Source organism: Anabrus simplex, chromosome 13 (assembly GCF_040414725.1).
Source record: "Anabrus simplex isolate iqAnaSimp1 chromosome 13, ASM4041472v1, whole genome shotgun sequence".
NCBI lineage: Eukaryota > Metazoa > Arthropoda > Insecta > Orthoptera > Tettigoniidae > Anabrus > Anabrus simplex.
The window spans coordinates 52,321,520-52,341,383 of NC_090277.1; the positions used below are offsets into that span (position 1 = coordinate 52,321,520).

Below are 19,864 nucleotides of genomic sequence, written 5' to 3' on the forward strand. Positions count from 1 at the left end.
AATCACAGGCAACGCTGACCCACGGTGCTACTCATATAGTGGTACAACTCACAGGCTACGCCCAGACCCGCGGTGTTGCACACATGGGTACGACGCACGGGTACTGGAATCCACCAGGCCAGGCTTTTACTGCTACTAATCACAAACCTATTTCGTACCAAATTTAGTGGTACTACTCGCAAGTACAGGCAACCTATGGTGTTCCCCGCGTGATGGTACGATTCAAAATTAGTTTCATGGCTCTAATTCAGTCAGCCCTTGGTCGTCCCTTTTAGTAGCCTCTTACGACATGCAGGGGATACCGCTGGTGTATTCTACATGTGCGTCTCCCACCCGCAGGGGGTAGTGTGTTTGGTTCGCGAGAGGTATTTTATTTCCCTCAAGTCCGCGGCAAGCCGGTTAGGACCCCCCTATCCGCCACCTAGGCCGCGCAACGTGGGAGTATCACCTCTCCCCCTGCTACGCCTTCGTAGCAGGTTCGTGGTAACCCATTAGGAGGGTACGGTAAATCAACTTTGGTTGCTTTTAATTGTGTTCGATTTCCTTTGCTTCCAAATTTCCTTCATCCTTCGAGAGTGCCGTTCCTTCCCTTCTTGAGTCCACTTTCTTCTATTGATTGGTTTCTTCCGCTCCTGAAACGCTGCCTTTTGAAGGGCTTCTTTAAAAAGTGTTCTATTTTTGCTTGTTTCTGTTTTAATTCCAGCATTTTTCATGTCTTTCTCAATTCCAATTAACTATGCGGGTTTAGGTTTGTAACTATTCAGAAAGTTGAAGATGCATTCGGTTAGTCTGTCATCCATTCTGTAAACGTGTCCAAAAAATTGTAGTTGTCTTTTCCTCATTACACCAATTAGTTTTTCAATTTTCAAATATAGCTCGCTGTTTGATTTGTATTCTCCATTATTATTTCGTTTACCTCCCAGTATTTTTCTCAAAATTTTACTTTCTACCTTCTCTAGTTTTTCGAGACCTCCAGTTCTTGTTAGTTTAAGTGTTTCTGTCGCTAATAAATTTTAAAGGAATTGCATACTGCAATCCTAATCCTACAATAATCTAATGAACAAAGTACAATTTATAACAACAAACACTGTATACGAAGTTGAACTAACTGGCTTCAATTTTACAATTCCCTCTCAAGTTCAGGCATTCGAAAAATACCCCGCTTAATAAAACTCTATGGGGGCGTCTAATCCTCCAATAAGCTCCTACAATTCATAGGATAATTTAACAGTTTGATGGATTTTTCCAAATATTTGTTGAATAGCTTAAGAAAATAAGAATGAACACACAAAAACAGATGAAAGAAAGTGGAGAGAATGTCTATTAAAATTGTTAAAGACATGCTTTGAGTTTCCATTTACTGGACTATGCCAAAACTACACTGACTTAGCAAATGTCATGGGATAGTCACCTAATAGCGAGTGGGGCCTCCTCTGGCACTGCAGGCGGGATCCATCGCTTCATGTGGTCTGCGCCATACACGGTGCCTCCGATCGGCATGGAGCAGTTGAAATCGTGACTCGTCCGACCATATCACGTTACAGCATTGTTCCAGTGTCCATCTCTGGTGAATGGCGACAAATGCGCGTCGTTGTGCCCGATGACGTTGGGTTGACAGTGGCACCCGTGTGCGGCGCCAGCTCCCATACCCCCAAAAGAACCCATGTTCCTACGGATTGTCCAATGGGAGAAGTGTCTAGCACGGCCTGTGTTGAATTGAGCCGTGATTTGTTGCACGGTTGCCCGTTTGTCACTATTGACAAGCCGTCTCAGATGTCGCCGGTCACGGTCATCGAGGGTGGCTGGACGGCAGGTCGTTCCTCTGTTGTGGACGGTGACACCCACATTCAACCATTCACGATACACCCTGGACACTTCCCATCCGTCGGGCACCGACCACCATACCCCGTTCGAACGGTGTAAGATCACGACTACATTCCATGTTACACCTATCACATGCACAACCACTGCTCACAAGGCCTCCTATACAACTTCCGCTGGCACAGGGGGCGTGTGGTGCGCAGACAACACACCTGCGCATCAGTGCTCCGCTATCCCGTGACATTTGCTCAGTCAGTGTATATAACTTCCGTTAGATTTCTGTCCAGTAGATCGGGGTAAATCTGTTTTTACTTTTGGTACAAAATAACGCCGAAGATGCACACTACACCTGTTCTACGGAACGCACAATTACGCTCCCAGTAATGCCTTCGAGCTAATACCTCTACCTTCCTCTACAAACGTGCCACAGGAAACAAGAAATATTAAGCTGAAAATTAGGATCCAAACCAAGCTTCTGCCAGCGAAATTTTACGTGGTTTGAAAAATTTGTTGAAACTGTGCTTCGAACATTTCTTTGGTCTGGTCAGCCTGAGAAGCATCGTGGACAATTTCCTTGATTTTCTCCACGTCCTCCCATGTCAATGGGCCTGGATTCATCTCGACGCGTCCGATGACGAATAAAATATCCACTATAGCTGCCGCCATCATTAGCTCTGTCAGCCTATTTCTTTATTAATTCCTAATTTACACTCCGTCTTGATCCGCTTGACCCGGTTGTGCCATCGCCCTATCACACTCCTATACTGCTGCACTGCTACGCCCATACTGCTTTTCCTGCACTTCCGGATCGTTACCACGCACGTCTGCTCACTAGCTCAGGTCAGCAGAGACAGTGTGCTTTTAAAAAATTGAGGTACAACCCATTTTTGTAACTTCTACAATTTTTATTCTTCCACCGAAACAAAGCATCGCAGCTCATGGATTCCTTCAAAAAAATGTCAAAGAATGTTAACTATTCGACACCAAGTTTGACGGTCGAATTTAGAAACAATCTGTATTTTTGGGTTTCTGCCATATGAAAGATGGAAACTGCACGGATTATTCTCCTTAAAACTGCAACAGTTGCAGTTGTGGCCAACTGATTTCCATTTCTGAGGATTCGTAGCACTTCATGAAAAGTCAGGAGGACAGTAACGGCTTCCATTTTAATATTCTAGTGGCAGCCAGTAGCTACCTTTGGTGTGCAAGTGGTTTGAGCAACATTGTCGAGAACATGGAGGAGGTTCATGAAGGGTAAGAGGAAGTTGTCGATGAGGCTTTAAGTGATATTGTACATTGTTTAAGCGAGGAGCTTCAAGAAATCTTAACCAAAAGTAGGGTACGTAATGCCATCAGTGGCCGCTTCACTTCCCTTTGTCCGGCTCCATTGCTAACTGGTCAGCGTGCTGGCCTTTGGTCAGAGGGGTCCCGAGTTCAATTCCCGTCAGCGTCGGGAAATTTAACTCAACAGGACGCGCAGGACGCCTACGAGAGTCAAATAAAAAGACCTGCACCTGACAAGCCGAACTTGTCCTCGGACACTCCCGGCACTAAAAACCATACGCCATTTCATTTCACTTCCTTTTGTTTCACTCTTCTCCAGGAGGTCGCCTCTATACGTGGCTTACATAGCCTTTATATGGGCTCTCAAAAACTGAAGTCGAGAACTGCGACCCCTAGTCCTATTAATTCACCCTTTAGCTTTTGAACTCTCCCTCTTCCTCTCACCAATATTATATGGAAGGATGTAATCACTATTGCGTGTTACTGTGGTGGTTGGTAGTGTAGTGTGTCGTCTGTATATGAAGAGGAAAATGTTGGAACAAACACAAACACCCAGTACCCGAGACAGAAGAATTAATCAAACATGATTAAAACCGGAAATCGAACCCGAGACCCCTTTGAACTGAAAGCCTCAACACTGACCACTCAGCCAATGAGTCGGACGTCCCTTATATCATTATACTCAGAAGTTATGCCTGAAGAAAATCCGAAAGTTTGTCGGTAGAGTTCGGCTTCACCTGTACAGTAGCTCATCACCAGATATGATCTTTAAATCAAATGCCTATTTTGTTCCTTAAGAAATAATACGAACATTTTTACATATCTTGATATTTCATGATGAATCCCTTAAATTTAAAGAGTTTTATGGTGCCCTAAAATTCCTATTTGGACTTTTAGAGGCTATTTTACGTTTTAGTGTCTAAAATTTCTATAATGAAAGCAAAATGCAAGTAATGAAAATCATAAGATTAAAATGACTGAAGTGTTTATTAAACTTCAGTGTTCAACATGTGCGGGATAAAATATGGACACATGTGTTTGTGTACTGCAGAAGAATCCAGGTTATTCAGTATTGATAAGGGTACATCGGGCAATGGTTAGGGACAGAGTAGACTTACCTAGTGAAATTGAACTGAAAAAATGTAGGTAAATTTTCCTGTGCCTCTCTAACATCTGTGAGTGTGGAGCACTTTTTTTTTTGCTTTCAAAATAATTTTCACACACAAAAGACACAGCCTTCTTTCTCGGCAAGTTCTGGTACGGCAAATCGAACCGAATGTGCAGTCACGTCCTTCGGTTTATTGAGTTTATTTTCAATCTGGGTGTGAGTTTCATCTAGCCTGCGTAATATGCCGTCCAGTTTTTCCAGACTTTGCACATTAGCCGCTACAAGGATTTCTTGAACATGTCTGACTGTGGAAAATTTGCAGACTATTATTATAATGTACTGTAAAGCAAACTGCAAATGAAAGTGTTGTAGAAATGTTCCTCACAAATAAACACATATTCCGTTCGCGTTTACACCCTTATGCTTAAAGTGCTGTAACTGTGTTCAGTGACCTTAGTATTAAGGTTTTACTTCAGTACTGATTATGACTTTTCATTTTAATGCCGAATTGTTTTTGGTAAATGTCCTTAATTCTGTCTTAATTTAGCTGTTATTTCTGTTAAGAATAGGTATATCAAGTTTCTTAAAGTAAAACAAAGATAACGTTACAGTTTAAGTATATATTGTAATACTTTGAAGTATACGGGATGAACCGAAATTCGTGCACTCGGGCGTCGCAGCGCGACTCCTCACATACCAGCAACAAAAAAAAAAATCTCTCACAAACGTTCGTCCTGCGAGTATATCCGGCAGAAAAAGGACGTTCTAGAGGGGCTGTCTGGCAACACAGTAACCACTTGTAGAGTAACTACCTCTGTCAGCGCATATTAGTCGTGCTGTATATTTAGAGCAGTGGATCGAATTTTGGGTTAGCATGCAGGAGGTGGGGGGGGGGTCGATTCTGAGTTGAGGCGTATGTATTTTATTTCGTAAATGTCCTCCAGGTGGTATGGTATCTGGCATCTTAATCGTCAACAGCGAATAAATTCACGTCCACGACGTGGAAAGGGCGTCCTTCAAAGCTGACCAATGAAAACGACTGTTCGTCCATTTCTAGGATCGTAGTGGAAATGGTTTCTAGAGGTTCCGCTGCAATCGCTGTTGATGATTAAGATGACAGATACCATACCACTTGGACTACATTTATGACAAAAAATATACGCCTCAACCCAGGATCGACTTGCAGGACGAACTTTTATGAGAGACATTTTTTATTGCTGGCATGTGAGAAGTCGCGCTGCGACGCCCGAGTGCGCGAATTTCGGTTTGCCCCGTATTTTCTGTCTAGGGGCTGCCTAGCCGAGGCGGTAAAGGCGTGCTGGTTTACGCGGAAGGACGTGGGTTCTATTCCCCGTCAGAAAGTCGAAAAATTTAAGAAATGAGATTTCCTCTTCCGGAGGTGCATATAGCCCTGAGGATAAGTCAGTCTGCACCAGAAATGAATACCAGGTTAATTCCTCGGGGCAAAGGCAACCGGACGTAGAGGTAACCACTCTACCTCACCAAGTGCCGAGGTTATGGATAGTGGAAGTCTTTACCTTCCACCCTTTAAAGGGCCTTCATGGCCTGTACGGAGGTGACTTTGCCATTTTATGTCTAAGAGAGAGCAAGAGAATCCACAAAGAATAGCTGCCCTAGAACAAGGGGCACCGTACGGTATCAAATAGGTAGTAATTTTCACACTATTTATCTTAGGATAAAATGAACTTACATATTTTTAAATTTTGGAATTTCCCCGCTGTACATGTTTCCCCGATCAGGAAAACTTTATTTTCCTTTACCCATACCGTATAAATGATGACTTCCCATTGACACATTTTAAAGCATATTTTGAGTGCCAATTCTCCCCTTTAAAACCCTATTTACTTATTTTAAAAGTCTGTTTTAGGTGCCTAACAAACATGATGTAGAGCCTAAAATTCTAGGTCTACTCATCACAAAGGCGGTCACGATTCGAATCCCAGTCAACAAACAGAAATTTATGAAAGCCGCATCCATGTTGTTCGGATTTTACACAAAACTGGAGGTCCAGTGTCACTAAACACAACGTAATATTAACAACCACATAAATCTGAAAGCTAGCTGTCTTGCTTATGTTGAGATAAAGCATGTGAGAGAAATTTTTCGCTGCAATTCTCGTAACGAGTATTGCACCAGAAGAACGTTTGGGTGCAGTCCAAACTATGTCAGTCAAGAGAGACCCTACCTAGGGGTAGAATGATGTGGGTCAAGTTCAGAGTGACCAGGCGTGGCACTCCGCCTCCTTGAGAAACCTACCTGCCTCAATTACACCACAGCGCACAATACTATATAAAGTGGACACAAACCAGAGAAACACTATCTTCTCGTCAACGATCAACCAACAATGGCATACAAGGTGAGTGAAGCCAGTGGTTCGTGAAGTCAGTTCGTTTGTGCTTCATACAGTGCGAGAATCGTGCAGTTCTCATAACAGATCTAAGGGGTAATACCAGGGAAGTGTTAAATAGTTCCACATGTTATCGGAGTGTTTTTATGGAGTAACTACAGTGACTTTTTGTCTTCTAATTCGATACACCCGTGAAAGAACGCATTTATAAAAAATATTTAATATAACTGGAACTGTTTGAGGGGTTTTCTTGGGTTGCGAAACAGTTCTAATTCAATACCTGGACAGGCTATGGTGAGCCTCCTAAACGGTACAACCGCCTTTCAGGCCAGGAAGATTTGTGGCAGAGGTGTGATTTTCGGAGAAGGTAAGGTGGGCGCCGTCGTGGCCTAAAGTAGGATACAGGCTGCTGATAGAGGGGTTCGAACCCACTATCCTCCCGAGTGCAATCTGACATCTACGTCTTTTCTTCTGTGAAACAGCTTTTAGTTTTGGCACTACGACATCATCGATGTAAATTAGTATATTTTGGCATTAGACTTAAGTGTTCCTTTATCTTTTTCTTATTTAATTTCCGGTTTATTTGAACACATCTTATTCTAAATTTTGAAATTTCCTCGTTTCATTAGTTTCTACCTGAATGTGGTCACCGAGAACACGCTTTCGCCCGGCTGGTGGCACAGGTGACGTGGCAAAGAGATAACATCCCATCACTTTAGTGCCAACGTTAAGGATACGTCATATACACGGACGCAGCCAGCTATACAGCCTGAAGCGAAATTCGCGCACTCGGGCGTCGCAGCGCGACTCCTCACATGCCAGCAATAAAAAAATGTCTCTCACAAAAGTTCGTCCTGCGAGTATATCCGGCAGAAAAAGGACGTGGAAGAGTGGCAATCTGGCAACACTGTAACCACATGTAGGGTAACTATTTCTGTCGGCACATATCAGTCGTGCTGTACAGTTGGTGCAGTGGATAGCGTTTTGGGTTAACATGCAGGAGGTCGAGGGGTCGATCCTGGGTTGAGGCGTATGTTTTTTATTTCGTAAATGCAGTCCAGGTGGTATGGTAACTGACATCTTAATCGTCAACAGAGATTGCAGCGGGTCGTCTGGAAGCCATTTGCACTCACACACTACGATCCTAGAAATGGACGAACAGTCGTTTTCAATGGTCAGATGTGAAAGACGCCCTTTCCACGTCGTGGGCTTGAATTTATTCTCTGTTGACGATTAAGATGCCAGATACCATACCACCTGGACTACATTTACGAAATAAAAAGCATACGCCTCAACCCAGGATCGACCCCTCGACCCCAAGCATGCTAACCCACACCCTATCCATTGCACCAATTGTACAGCACGACTAATATGTCCTGACAGAGGTAGTCACCCTACATGTGGTTACAGTGTTGCCAGATTGCCACTCTTCAACGTCCTTTTTCTGCCGGATATACTCGCAGGACGAACTTTTGTGAGAGACATTTTTTAATGATAGCACGTGAGCAGTCGCGCTGTGACGCCCGAGTGCGCGAATTTCGCTTCACCCTGTAGAGTGGTTCCATTTAGGGCCGAAGTTAGAAATATATGAAACCTTTACCTTCCAATATCTCATGGATACAGAGATGATTCATTACAAAAATCATAGTATTTAGTGAAAAGGTTAACAAAAAGATAGTCATTATTTTATACGCAGACAAAGAACTGACCAATCGTATTCTATTTGACTCAGAGACTAGGGATATTTAAAAGTTCATCTTAATTTACTCCTCGGATTTTCATGTCCTTTGATGACAACGCTTTACTATGCACTAGATACGTATAAATTACACGCATCCTAAACTTACAGTTGCCTTCAACAGGAGCATGTCTCCTGAAAATTGAATTACTTTTCTAAACACTAAGGAACTGGAATGTATTATAGTTTCTTTTTTTTTAACTCCGGTAAACCTCTCGAATCTACAGCATCTACGATATTATAAATTCAGTCGCGTTCCAATTCAGCGCTCTAACACAATACGTTCAATGCTTAGTTCACACAGTCAAGAGAACTTGGTAGAGTGTGTATTGAAAATCCAACCAGCAGAAACAGAACCATTATTTCAGGGGATGTGAAAAACGTGCACAAAGCTAAACATAATGTACGAATTCGAACTGAGAATTTTTTAAAGTCGCACGACACAGAACGGTCTTATGGCAATAACGGGATAGAAAATTGCTAGAAGTGGGAAGGAAGCGGCCGTATCTTTAATGAGGTTCCTTCACGTCGGTAAAAATACTTACTGGCTGCGTCAGAGTTCAGAATACATGTGAAAGTTTCACTGACCTAGGTTACGTTGTACCGTTAGAATAAGAAGCACCACATTACGCAAACGAATTTATTGGGTCGGAGATGACAGGAAAGGATTACGAAATAAAACGGTGAGAAAACGAAATCAATCTAGGGAATGTACATTTGTAACACATAACAAACACAAGATTAGCGTCTAAAATACAATCTGATGTTAGAGTCAGGAAAGTTTCAAGTGGACTGGACATTGTTTCTGCTGTTTTGCTTAACGTCGCACTGACAGAGATAGGTCTTATGGCGACGATGGGAGAGGAAAGGTTTAGGAATGGAGAAGGAAGCGGCCGTGGCCTTAATTAAGGTACAGCCCCAGCATTTGCCTGGTGTGAAAATGGGAAACTACGGAAAACCAGCTTCAGGGCTGTCCACAGTGGTGTTAGAACCCACTATCTCCCGGATGCAGCTCACAGATGAGCGCCCCTAACCGCATGGCCAACTGCCCAGTGTGTTGTTGCATCTTTTAAACATCTGGGTCACCACAATATTGGGAGTACATGTAATCAAACATTTTTTTTTTAGTTTCTAAGAACATGAAATTAAGATTATTTGCGCCTCATATATTAGTAATGTTTGCTTCTACTAGTTCTCACAAGTATTTTCACTAATTAACTATGTCGGTCCCGCTTGAATGACGAACAGGCAGATTTTTGTGTAATGATTTGTAAATGTAAAAGAAATTTCATTAAAATTAACGACATTAACGACACTGTAATTTATTGTTCTTTTAGAGTAGCCTAAAATATACATGAATTGTAATCAGTGTTTGTCAAAGAATAGGTAACAGGCACTGCAGTCACTATCTCTCTGCCTGCATCAAACAGTTCGTTCCAAACTACGCTGTGCTTGCCGTCTTTGCAGGTTTTTTGCTCATAAATAATTTAAACTTAAACGTAACGGGGATAACCTATTCTAATTGCCTCACTTGATAGTAATGGAGTATCTTAAGGTATAAAATAACGTGATCATCCAGGCTTGTAAATTTAATTTACTGGAAAGTTAAAAAATTTTCAAAGTCTCGGAATGTTTATTCTAACGGGAAGAACATGGGAGGTGCAATGGGATAAATATCAGAAGTAGTAGTACAAGCAGTACCTAACTAAACAAACGCCATTTTTACCACCATACAAACCAATAGCGGATCATTAAGAGAGTTAGTGTTACTACCAGAGAAACAGGGCTGGGGACACATACATTATCCAATTTGGGAAAACATTATCTAGTACAAAATCTTTCATGAAATCCCCAACTTCACTGATAGTTTTTCTTTTCTTTTCTGTGTCCACAGTTCGTCGTCTTCGCCGCCCTCGTGGCCGTCGCTAAAGCCGGTTTCCTCGGCGCTCCAGCCGTCTACGCTCCCGGCGCTCCTTTGGCCGCCCGTGCCTACGCCGCTCCCGTAGCATACGCCGCTCCTGCCTACGCCCACGCTCCCGTAGCCTACGCCGCTGCCCCCGCCGTTGCTAAGGTCGCTGTAGCCGCTCCCGCCATTGCCAAGGTCGCCGTCGACACCGACTTCGACCCCAACCCAAGCTACAGCTACGCTTACGACGTCAAGGATGCTCTGACCGGAGACTCCAAGAACCAGCAGGAGAGCCGTCAAGGAGATGTTGTCCAGGGTAGCTACAGCCTGGTGGAGCCCGACGGCACCACCCGTACCGTAGAGTACACCGCTGACCCCATCAACGGATTCAACGCTGTAGTACACAGAGCTCCCGCTGTTGCCGCTGTCGCCAAGGTCGCCGCCCCCGTCGCCGTAGCTCACGCTCCCGTAGCTTACGCCGCCCCTGCCATTGCCAAGGTCGCTGCTCCCCTCGCTTATGCCGCCCCCGCCTACGCTAAGGTCGCCGCTCCCCTCGGTTACGCCGCCCCTCTGGCTGGTAGGGCTTACTACGGTTAAACTTTAACCTTCTGCTAAGCCAGTAATCTCTTCTCTCTGTACAACCTGCAATTATTTATTTCTACTTAGATTAAAATGTAAATATACAAATAAAGTTTGAAGTACAATGTTATCTGACTTATTTCTTAACACCTGCAAATTCCTGCTCATCTTTGGTCAACGGAAAGCTTTTAGGAGCAGCAATCTTGCCTGGTCAAGGTGGCCATTCCAAGACTACTTTAAATTGGGTATAAGTTGCATTGCTTTTTATAGTTGGTAAGAAGAGACGTTAGAACACCGGAAAATACACAAAACTTTGAAGGTGATGTGTGAGGAGGAATGCTCGTGTGTGTAATAACGAGTTATCAATTATATTATTAGTTTTATTGTGATCTAGACTCTCGTGCAAAGCTACAGTACGGAATAACCAAGAGTATGGCAAGAAACAAAGGCACCACATTATTATCCATGAGAAATAACAAGTCTTAAATAAAGAAATACTATTCTAAAAGAATTACATACTGCAATTATAATCTAAATCCTACAATAATGTAATGAACAATGTATAATTTAAAACAGCAAACACTGTGTACGAAGTTGAACTAACTGGCTTTATTTTACAATTTCCTCTCAAGTTCAGGAATTTGAAAAATACCCCGCTTATTAAATCTCTTTGGGGGGGGGGGTCAAATCCTAAAATAACCTCCTACCATTCATGTGATAATTTATCAGTTTTACGGATTTTTCCGGCTTTTTCTTGAACAGTTTAAAGAAATAAGAATAAACACATGAAAACAGATGAACCAAAATGGCGATAATGTCTATTAACTTTCTTTAAGACATGCTTTGAAGTTCGATAGCTGCCTTTGTGGATCAGTGGTAGAGTGTCAGCCACCAGATCTCAAGATAGCGGCTTCAAACCCGGCAGAGGTAGCCGGATTTTTGAAAGGCGTAAAAAAAAGTCCATTCGACACTCCATGTCGCACGATGTCGGCATGTAAAAGAACTCTGGTGACACGTTTGGTTTTTGCCCGACAAAATTCACTAAATCTCAGCCACACACGCCCAAGAGAGTTTCAGTTTACTCGGCCTGCCATCTAGTGAGCCTAGAGAAAAACAGAACATCGAAATTGACGAGCAGACAGCCAGATGGCGTCAAATTGAAATGTCTGTACAAGGTAGCTGAGGCCATACTATAATAATAATAATAATAATAATAATAATAATAATAATAATAATAATAATAATAATAATAATAATAATAATAATAATAAATAATGCTACTTGATTTACGTCCCACTCACTACTTTTACTGTTTTAGGAGTTAAGGAATTCTGTCCCGGAGGAGTTCTTTTATGTACCAGTAAATCGACCGCCACGAGGCTGACATATTTGAGCACCTTCAAATATCACCGGACTGAGCCAGGATCGAATCTGCCAAGTTGGGGTCAGAAGGCCAGCGCCTCAACCGTCTTAGCCACTCAGTTCCATCTATTGGACTATGCCGGAACTATATAACTTCAGTAAGATTTCTGTCCAGCAGATCGGGGTAAATCGGTTTTCATTTCTGGTGCAAAGTAACACTGAAGATGCAAAGTATACCCGTTCTACGGTTAGAGATGGGAATTATAGGCACGAATAGGTTAGAATTTGAACAAGGCGCAAGTGAAAACTAGCCGCTCTACAGATATGTCGGGGAGTTGCATAAATTTTAGGGGTTCTGATAATTCACATCGATAATATTTATGCAAATCTCACCGCAGAACCGTCATGCGGGTAACATACACTTGCGCCTTGTTCAAATACATTTGCATTCTAACCTATTCGTGCCTATAATTCCCATCTCTATCTACGGAACGCACAATTATGCTCCCAGTATTGCCTTCGAGCTAATATCTCTACCTTCCTCTACACACGTAGAACAGGAAACAAGAAATATAAAACTGAATATTAGGATCCAAACCAACCTTCTGCCAGCGAATTTTTAGGTGGTTTTAAAAAATGGGCACAACCCATTTTTGTAACTTTTAGATTTGTTATTCTTCCAACAAAAAGAAGCATCGCAGCTCATGGATTCCTTCAAAAAGTGTCAAAGAAAGATGTAAACTGTACGGAATATTCTCCTTAAAACCGCAACAATTACCGTTGTGGCCAAGTGAATTTTATTTCTGAGGACTCGCAGCACTTCGTGAAACATACAGATTCCTTAAGACCACTGCACGTGGGGACAGTAATGGCTTCCATTTTAATGTTCTAGTGGCAGTCATTAGTGTGGAAGTGGTGAGTGCAACATTGTCAGAGGATGTGTGAGAACATGAAGAGTAAGAGGAAGCTGTTGATGAGACTTTAAGTCAGGGCCTCTCAGGGTGCATGCACTGTGCACGATGCAAAAGACGACTTGGCTTGGTTGACCAGAGTGCAGACCCCCCACTCCTCGATTTGGAGCAATAGCGCTAACTCTCTCTTTCCTCACGCCTGTCTCGCTCGCTCCCCCTGTCTCCCTCTCCCCACTTGCGTCGTAGCGCTCCAAATCCGGGCTGAGTTGAGCCGAGTAGAGCCGAGTATAGCCGAGTAGAGCCGAGCATAGCCGAGTAGCCCAGAGACGAAGCGTTGATCCGAGCCATACCGAGCGGCACCGATGCACAGTGCACGGAGAGATTTTAAGTGATATTGAACATTGTTCAACCAAAGAGCTTCAAATTATTTTAACTAAAAATAAAAATAAGGTCCGTAAATGCCATCTATGCCCGCTTCACTCGCTTCCTTTTAATTCACTCACTTTCAGGAGTTCGCCTCTGTACGTGGCCTTCATAGCCTTTATACGGGTTATCAAAAAACTCTAGTCGAGATCTGCGACCCATAATCCTATTAATTCACCCTTTAACTTTTGAACTCTCCCTCTTCGCCGTCTTGGCACAATCAAAATGACGAACACTCTACAGTACTTCATAGTTTAAATAAGTTTCTAGAAATGTACCGATATTGTCCGCTGGTTTTGTCTTTGCTTCTTCAGATTGTGAACAGATTTTTCAACTAAAGTAAGTACCTACGTAAAGTGAATCACACGTCACTTACTAGAAAAAGCATCATTGCGCAATCTGGCAGAAGAAAGGAAACTGTGCGTTCAGAGACTTGACGTAAGAAATGCAGACAGCATCCAACACGAAGAACATAGCACAAGGAAGTTAAGAGGAAAGCTAAGGAAAAAAGGTAGGTAAGGTAAGGGGTTGTTCTGCCCGAAGGCAGGTCCGAACCTCCGCAGAGGTATTCCTGAGCCGGAGTTTACTTGCGGTTGGGTAAAGGAAAAAAAAAAGAGTACAGCAAATGGTGTGCATTAGGAACTCGCGGCGGAATCATTGAAAAAATGAAATGAAATAGCGTATGGCCTTTAGTGCCGGGAGTGTCCGAGGACAAGTTCGGTTCACCAGATGCAGGAATTTCGATTTTTGACTCCCGGAGGCGACCTGCGTATCGTGATGAGGATGAAATAATGATGGAGACGACACATACATCCAGTCCCCGTGTCAGCGAAATTAACCATTTATGGTGAAAATTCCCGACCCTGCCGGTAATCGAACCCGGGCCCCCTGGGACCAAAGGCCAGCACAGATGACACTTTTTGGCGGAACTGTGGAGGATCAAACCAGCCTTCGGGCTGAATACTCAACATACATAGGTAATGGCAAAAGAAAGAGTTGGAAAAGACGCTGATGATGATGATGATGATGATGATGCCTGTTGTTTAAAGGGGTCATCCGCTCCTAATGGTACGAAAAGAGACGAAATGGAATGACAAATTAAAAGTCCAAAATCCTCCACTGACCAGAGTTCAAAATGTGAGGACGAAGAATGAATAGATGGGTATGAATTTAGAACAATCACTGGATCCGACCCACAATGACTCACATTCACAGAAACTGACGTGAAGCAATAGTATTACTGAATCGATCATGCTTGCAGTCCAAAGGAGTCCAAAATCAAAGTCATCGGCACCTCATAATGGTTCTTATCGCTAGGAAAGTAGAACCATGGTATTTGTCAGGTTGCGGTACTAATCAAAAGTAGCGTAGATTCGCGGCATTCCACACAGTATGGTACTACTCACCGGTAATGAAATTCGCACATGGAATACAGACCTATGGTGTTTCGCACATTGCGACGCCATTTACAGGCAACGCAAACCTATGGTGCTCATCACATACGCGTATTAACCAGAGGGACCCGCACTATCCCGTGGTGTTCCTCATATAGTGGGTACTAATCATAGCCAAGCCAGAACCATGGACTCGCTCCTAAAGTGGTACTAATCACAGGTACTGTAGAAGCCGGCAACGCACTCTGTTGCAACTAATCACAAGTAGTTTCATGGTTCTAATACAATCATCCTTTGGCCGCCCCTGTTAGTCGCCTCTTACGACAGGCAGGGGATAACGTGGCTGTATTCTTCGTTCTAGCTTGTCACACGGCTTGAACCAAATGTGTATCCCGTAAGGTTAGTGATCTCTGCACACAATTTTTCCTAGCTCTTTCCACTCTTTGCCTTCAGGACCTGCTCACCTGATGAGTTAAACTGAGAGTGCCTCTGCATTGCAGGAGGCCATAGCCCTTAGGAGATTCACAATAATATTTATTTAGGAAATTATTTAGATCAATCAGTCACTACTGATCTGCATTTAGGGCAGTCGCCCAGATGGCAGATTCCCTATCTGTTGTTTTCCTACCATTTTCTCAAATGATTGCAAAGAAATTGGAAATTTATTGAACATCTCGCTTGGTAAGTTATTCCAATCCTTAACTCCCCTCCCTATAAACGAATATTTGCCCCAATTTGTCCCCTAGTATTCCAACTTTATCTTCGTATTGTGATCTTTCCTACTTTTAAAGACGTCACCCACATTTTTTCGTGTACTAATGTCCTCCCACGCCATCTCTCCCCTGACAGCTCGGAACATACCACTTAGTCGAGCAGCTCGTTTCCTTTCACCCAAGTCTTCCCAGCTCAAACTTTGCAACATTTTTGTAAACGCTACTCTTTTGTCGGAAATCGCCCAGAACAAATCGTGCTGCTTTTCTTTAGATTTTTTCCAGTTCCTGAATCAAGTAATCCTGGTGAGGGTCCCATACACCGGAACCATACTCTAGCTGGGGTCTCACCAGAGACAAATATGCTCTCTCCTTTACATCATTACTACAACCCCTAAAAACCCTCATAACCATGTGCAGAGATCTGTACCCTTTATTTACAATCATATTTATGTGATTACCCCAATGAAGGTCTTCCCTTATATTAATACCTGGGTATTTACAAAGATCCCCAAAGGTAACTTTCACCCCATCAAAGCAGTAATTAAAACTGAGAGAACTTTTCCTGTTTGTGAAACTCACAACCTGACTTTTAACCCCGTTTATCACCATAACATTGCCTACTGCCCATCTCACAACATTATCGAGGTCATTTTGCAGTTGCTCACAATCTTTTAACTTATTTATTACTCTATACAGAATAACATCATCTGCAAACAGCCTTATCTCTGATTCCACTTCTTTACACATATCATCATTATGTATAAGAAAACAAAGGTCCAATAATACTGCCTTGAGGAATTCCTCTCTTAATTATTACAGGGACAGATAAAGCTTCACCTACTCTAATTCTCTGAGTTCTATTTTCTAGAAACAGAGCCACCCATTCAGTCACTCTTTTATCAAGTCCAATTGCACTCATTTTTGCCAGTAGTCTCCCATGATCTACCCTATCAAATGCCTTAGACAGGTAAATCGCGATACAGTCCAATTGACCTCCCGAACCCAGGATATCTGCTATATCTTGCTGGAATCCTACAAGTTGGGCTTCAGTGGAATAACCTTTACTAAACCCAAACTGCCTTCTATCAAACCAGTTATTAATTTCGCAAACATGTCATATTATCAGAAAGAATGCTTTCCCAAAGCTTACATACAATGCATGTCAAAATGACTGGCCTGTAATTTTCAGCTTTATTTCCATCACCCTTTCCTTTATATACAGGGCCTACAATAGCAACTCTTCATTCATCTGGTGAAATTCCTTCATGCAAACAATAATCAAACAAGTACTTTAGATATGGTACGATATCCCAACCCATTGTCTTTAGTAAATCCCCGAAATCTTATCAATTCCAGCTGCTTTTCTAGTTTTCAACTTTTGTATCTTACTGCAAATGTCATTCCTGTCGTAGGTAAATTTTAATACTTCTTTAGTATTAGTCACCTCCTCTATCTGGTCATTATCCTTGTAACCAACAATCTTTACATACTGCTGAGTGAATACTTCTTCCTTTTGAAGATCCTCACATACACACTCCCCTTCCTTTTTAATGATTCCTGGAATGTCCTCCTTTGAACCTGTTTCTGCCTTAAAGTACCTATACATACTCTTTCATTTTTCACTAAAATTAGTATGGCCACCAATTATGCTTGCCACCATGTTATCCTTAGCTGACTTCTTTGCTAGATTCATTTTCCTAGTAAGTTCTTTCAATTTCTCCTTACTTCCACAGCCATTTCTAACTATTTCTTTCCAACCTGCACCTCCTTCTTAGTCTCTCTATTTTCCTGTTATAATATAGTGGAACTTTAACATTCCTTACCACCTTTAAAGGTACAGACCTATTTTCACATTCCTCAACAATTGCTTTAAACCCATCCCAGAGTCTGTTTACATTTTTATTTACCGTTTACCACCGATCATAGTTACTTATTGAAACTCCCTCATGCCTATTTTATCAGCCATATGGTACTGCCTAATAGTCCTAATTTTTATCTCTTCCTTTCCTTCCCATTTATTTTTAATTACCACAAAAAAAGCTTCGTGATCACTAATACAGTCTTTTACTTCGGTTTCTCTATAGAGATCTTCTGGTTTTACCAGAACAACATCTAGAATAGTATTCCCTCTAGTTGGTAACATCACTTTCTCAATCAGGTGCCCTTCCCATATTAACTTATTTGCCATTTGTTCTCGAGATCGACTCAAATTCAAAAAAGCAGTCAACAACCACCATTTTGCTGAGAAAATAAAAAGCAGGACTAATAAGTCATGGACTAAAGAACGGAGGAAAATGTTCAGTGCCCAGATGAAGAGTTTTTGCCAGAAGAAAAATCAACATAAGCAAAATTAGTTCTATCGCGCTGAAAATAGGCATAACGCTGTAAAAAAATCAAGATATCCACAACAGAACCGCTTTCACGAACAACATACACACACATTTGAGAGTTCCTAGGGCCAGAAAAAGTGACAAAGAAGAAACAACATTGGTCGGCTGAAACGAAAGAAGGTGTAAACAAGAGAATGAAGGAATACTAGAGCAAAACAAAACTGAAATCATGAAGAGTTATTTACGTGGTTTATAGTTGGCTAAAATGAATAATAATAATAATAATAATAATAATAATAATAATAATAATAATAATAATAATAATAATAATAATAATAATATTTTACATCCAACGAACCACTTTTGGTTTTCGCAGACGCAGGAACTTTGCCCCGTCGGAGTTCTAGAGCGTACTAGTAAATCTACCGACTATCTATCTGCTGACTTCCTGTATAAGAGCACTTTCAAATACCAACGGAATGCGGAACGATCGAAACTGCCAAATTGAGCTCAAAAGTCTAGCACTTCCCGAGCTAAAATGTTGAAAGGATGATGATGATGATGATGATGATGATGATGATGCTTGTTGTTTAAAGGGACCTAACATCTAGGTCATCGACCCCAAATGGTACGAAATGAGACGAAATGGAATGACAAATTAAAAGTTCAAAATCCTCCACTGACCAGAATACAAAACGTGAGGACGAATGATGCATGGATGGATATGAATTTAAAACAATCAGTGGATCCTACCCGGAATGTCTCGCATTCACAGAAACTGACGTGAAATAATAGTATCACTGACCAAGAGACTGCGTCTATAGGATAATACTGAATCGATGATGAACTATGGTACTTTTCATGTTGCGGTACTAATCAAAAGTAGCAGTATTCCACACAGTATGGTACTACTCACAGGTAATGAAATTCGCACATGTAATACAGACCTATGGTTTTTTGCACATTGCGGCGCCATTTACAGGCAACGCAAACCTATGGTGCTCATCACATACGTGTACTAACCACAGGGACTCGCGCTATCCCGTCGTGTTCCGTATATAGTGAGTACTAATCATAGGCAAGCCAGAACCATAATGTCGCTCATATAGTGGTACTAATCACAAGTAGTTTCATGGTTCTATTTCAATCATCCCTTGGTCGCCCCTTTTAGTCGCCTCTTACGACAGGCAGGGGAAACCGTGAACGTATTCTTCGTCTGCATCCCCCACCCACAGGGGTTTGTGTGTTTGGTCCGCGAGAGGTATTTTATTTCCCCTAAGTCCCCCAGCAAGCCGGTTAGGACCCCTCTATCCGCCACTTGGGACGCGCCACGTGGGAGTATCACCTCTCCCCTTGCTACACCAGTCTATAGTAGATTCGTGCATAGGCTATGAATTTCCCATGCCATGTTACCATCGCGGTGAAATTCGTTGCAAAAATCTGCGTGTCAAAATGGGCAAGAATGATTTTGTAATTGGACCCTTCGAAGTTTGATCCCATTCACTCTGTCGTTTTCGTAAGCTACCATACCTCAATTCGATAATCAGTATAAATATATGTAGACTATGTATTCCAATACGGTGAGGCAGAGGGCGAGATAGCTAAGTGGTGCAGTCAGTAACTCGTCACAAAAGCGCTCGCTATTCCAATCGCAGTCAACAGACAAAAGTCACATCCATTTGAGGTGAAGTGAGATATTTTTCGCTACAATTCTCGTAACGAGTATTGCACCAGAATAATGTATGGGTGCAGCCCAAACTGTGTCAGTAAAGAGAGACCGTACCTAGGGGTAGAATAATGTGGGTCAAGTTCAAAGTGACCAGGCGTGGCTCTCCGCCTCCTCGAGAAACCAACCTGCCTCAATTACACCACAGCGCACAATACTATATAAAGTGGACACAAAACCGAGAAACATTATCTTCTCGTC

At 42.3% G+C, this 19,864-nt stretch overlaps 1 protein-coding gene across 1 annotated transcript; it reads left to right on the forward strand.

Annotated features, from left to right (window-relative positions):
• The first annotated feature begins 6,578 nt into the window (after positions 1 to 6,578).
• On the forward strand, positions 6,579 to 10,822 carry LOC136884757 (cuticle protein 21-like). Its single transcript, XM_067157048.2, has 2 exons — positions 6,579 to 6,590; positions 10,214 to 10,822. Exons 1-2 carry the CDS (start codon positions 6,579 to 6,581, stop codon positions 10,820 to 10,822), a joined length of 621 nt encoding a protein of 206 aa, XP_067013149.2.
• Positions 10,823 to 19,864: the final 9,042 nt, after the last annotated feature.